The sequence below is a fragment of the Microtus ochrogaster genome, chromosome 16 (assembly GCF_000317375.1).
Source record: "Microtus ochrogaster isolate Prairie Vole_2 chromosome 16, MicOch1.0, whole genome shotgun sequence".
In the NCBI taxonomy this organism is placed as follows: Eukaryota; Metazoa; Chordata; class Mammalia; order Rodentia; family Cricetidae; genus Microtus; species Microtus ochrogaster.
The window spans coordinates 60,891,243-60,894,573 of NC_022018.1; the positions used below are offsets into that span (position 1 = coordinate 60,891,243).

Sequence of the window (3,331 nt, forward strand, 5' to 3'; positions counted from 1 at the left end):
CTCCGAGTTGAGGCGGAGGTTAGCCTCACACAAGAGACAATATTTTGTGAAGTCTCTTCACAAAGGCCAACAGCACCAGCAGAAGCCGGTTACAAATTGTTTTAGTTACCTCATTTACAAACATCTAATTGTTCATTAAATTGAAGGCAGCATTAGCCCCCACTCCGGTTTGTACTGCATTTTAATTCCACTTGCTGTTTGACACACTCCCTGCGCCCCCTCCACTCCCCTCCCACCCACCACTGGGTTAACCACCGTGTAACTGTGGAAGGCAACTACACCAAAGCCACTGTTTAAACTCTTTACTGATGTGTGCATCTTTAATAAAACAACCAAAAAATACACAAAGTCATAGTTATTTAAAACACAGGACTTTAAAAAATGGTGTCTATAAAAATACAATGTTTAAGGCAGTTTGGAAATGCATTTATACATTTCTACAATGTCCATAAATTCTCTTAAAAATAACGACGTTACTTCAAATCTGTAAAATACACTGTACATTCTTAAGACTGTTCTACCCAGAGCACACTTCAAAACGGGCTTGCAGGAGTGGGATCCTGGTGACCAATGTGTTCTATACATTTCTTGGATGGGGGGGGGGTGTGATGCAACATTGATGCAGATTTAAAACTTTTAATTTCTTTTTAAAAATAAATTATTTCTGACGCATACAATTTATAAAAATTCTATATACAAAGTACAGCAACTGGTAAGAAACCCCAGTTTTAATACAGTTTATATACGACGTACCAGGGTGGAAAACCCCGATAGGGGCAGAGGCAGTATTCAATCTCTGCATACTCAAACTTAGAATTTCTTGGTGTGAAAAAAAAAAACAAAACTCAAAACAAAACAAAAAAAAACGACAACAAAACAAACACCACTCAGAGCTTTTCCTAGATGGCAGTACAGAGCTTTAAGATAAAAAGTTGCATTGTTCAACACCATGGTAACTTTCTAGGCCAGGTTTTTGGACCCTTAATTTTAAGACACGTGGTGCTCAGAGATCAGAACTGTGGCAGTGAAACTGCAGGCGGGGGTTAAAGGTTATAATGCAGACATGATTTCGGGGACCCAGGCAAGGCAATCGCCAGCTCCGCTGGGGTTACTGGCTGCTCTACAGAGTACAGGAATGAACTGGCAAGGGACCGCTTCCATTTACTTACGATTGCTGTTTCTCAGTGGCCACAAGCAATTAAAGTCGTTACCAGTACTATACATCCCTTCACAGGAAAACGGTATAAAAACAAAACAAACCTAATTCCCTCCACATCCCCTCCCCCAGTCCCTTGGAGTTGTGAAGACCTCCACCGTTCAGCAGAGCCCAGGCCTCCCTTGCTTTCTGCAGGGTGTCCTGAACTCTGCAGATTCGAGCCGGTAGGATAGGTCAGTCGGTTATTTGCAGCTTCGAAACCGCACAGTGGAGGGCCGGGCATGGTAGCTGGGGTAAATGCTGGGCCCTGTCCACACAGGGAGAGTGCGGGTCAGTGTTCCAGACCATCCCCGGGACCCCCAGCCACAGGTGCCCAGCTCGGGAACCAGCCAGATCGAGTGCACCGGCCTGCAGCAGCCTGCAGCCGGGGCTACAAGTGTGATCCGAGAAGCAGCAACAACAGTAAGCAAACAAGCGGGGTCCAGGCGCCTCGGGTCGCCCAGTAGCCTCCACTGCCGCTGCTGCTGCTCCTGCGCCCGGGCCCGTGGGGCAGATCCCCGCGACCGCCCGTCCCAGCAGCGCCGCCGCCCGGGCGCGCGAGGCCGTCGTCATCGTCCAAGGGCTGCTCGCCGCCCGCCGTGCCCGCGCGCTGCTCGTCGTCATATTCTTCGTCGTAGTAATCGTCCAGCCCACCGTCCGAGCCACTGCTGCCCGCACCGTTGCCCGCGTCTGGGCCGAAGCACAGACGGGCCATGTTCTCTTTGACAGACTCACAGATGGGCCGCTCCAGCCCATCGCACACGCAGTCGTTGAGCAGCGCCGCCTTGGGCACGGCCAGCATGTCCTCGATGACCGCGCGGCACTCGTCGGTGCAGCGCAGCCCGTTGAAAAGTTTGCCGCAGTAGGCCAGGTAGCGGCCGAGCGCCAGGTTGCAGCGGCTGTCGCGATCGCAGCGCCGCCGGGCCTCCGTGCAGCCCATGACCGAGCCCGCTCCCGCGCCTGGGCCCACGCTGCTGGTGCGAGGCAGGCAGGGCTCGATGGCGCGCTTGGTGGACTTGCAGTGTTCGTCCTGCGCGCAGTCGCAGTCCTCCAGCGCGGGCCCGCGGCGCGTGTGGTTGAGCTGGATGAGCGCCGAGATGCAGTGGCTCGGGCAGCGCCAGCGCGGCGAGAAGGACGCGGCCGAAGCGGGGAAGGCGCCGGCGGGCCCCGGAGCGTCAGCCCCGCCGCGCTGCGCCAGCACCGGCGCGCACGCCTCGGCGTACTGGCTGTAGGCGTAGCTGCAGTCGGGCTCGCCCTGGCACTGCAGCAGCGCCTGCCAGCAGATGAGGCGGCGGCCGTGAGCCAGCCCCGAGCCCCGCGGCGCCGAGCCCAGCAGCTGCAGCAGCGCCATAAGGCACAGCAAGGCGCCCGGAGTGGTCCCCTTGCGGGCCCCGCCGCCGCCCAGCAGCGCGGCTAGCATCGCGGGCAGCAGCGGCCGCCGGACGCGGTGCAGAGCGGAGATGAGGCGCGGGCGGCGGCAGCGGGGCCGCTGAAAAAGTTTGTCCGAGTCCCGCGCACTTCTGGCATGGGCGTCCTCATCCATCCATGCTCGCGGCCCGGCGGCTGGTAGAGGCGGGTGTTCGTTCCGGCACAGCGGCCGGGGCTCCCTGAGAGGAGCAGCCACGCCGGTCCTGCTCTGGTCGGTCGGCGGCTGGAGGCGCTCAACGCCGCCCCGGAGGGCCGCGGCGAGGCTGCAGGAGTGCGCGGCGCCGGGGGTGCATGGTGCTCGGCGCCTGCAGACGATCGTGCGGCCGGCGACTCCTCCGTCTCCGGCTCAGCGGCGCGTATCACTTCGCAGTTCTCGCATCCCCTTTCCCGCGGCCAGGCCGCCGGGTCCCCTCCCCCTCCGCCCTGGCCTTGGCCACGCTCCGGGAAGCTCTGGGCGCCGGGCGCTAGGAGACCCCGAAACTCGGAGCGTGCTGCTGGGCTTGGGGACCTGGAGCCTGGGGAGCGGATCCGCGGAGCCCGGCTGCAGACTCGCTCGCGGCGAGGCTTTAAATACAAAAATGGGCCTGGAGCCCCCGTGTGGTGCCGCGGCGCCCCCTCATTATGCATGCATAGAAAAGCAAACAAACAAAAACATTAGCAACGCTCCTTCGGCTCGCCGAGCCCCGGCCCCGCGCGCTCCAGGCTTGC

General features: G+C 58.8%; 1 protein-coding gene across 1 annotated transcript; it reads right to left on the minus strand.

The window, feature by feature from the left end:
• Window positions 1-288: 288 nt before the first annotated feature.
• Gas1 (growth arrest specific 1) lies at window positions 289-2,762 on the minus strand. Its single transcript, XM_005355308.3, has one exon. The coding sequence runs from the start codon at window positions 2,736-2,738 to the stop codon at window positions 1,587-1,589; it is 1,152 nt and encodes a 383-aa protein (XP_005355365.1). The 5' UTR covers window positions 2,739-2,762; the 3' UTR covers window positions 289-1,586.
• Between the last annotated feature and the right edge of the window lie 569 nt (window positions 2,763-3,331).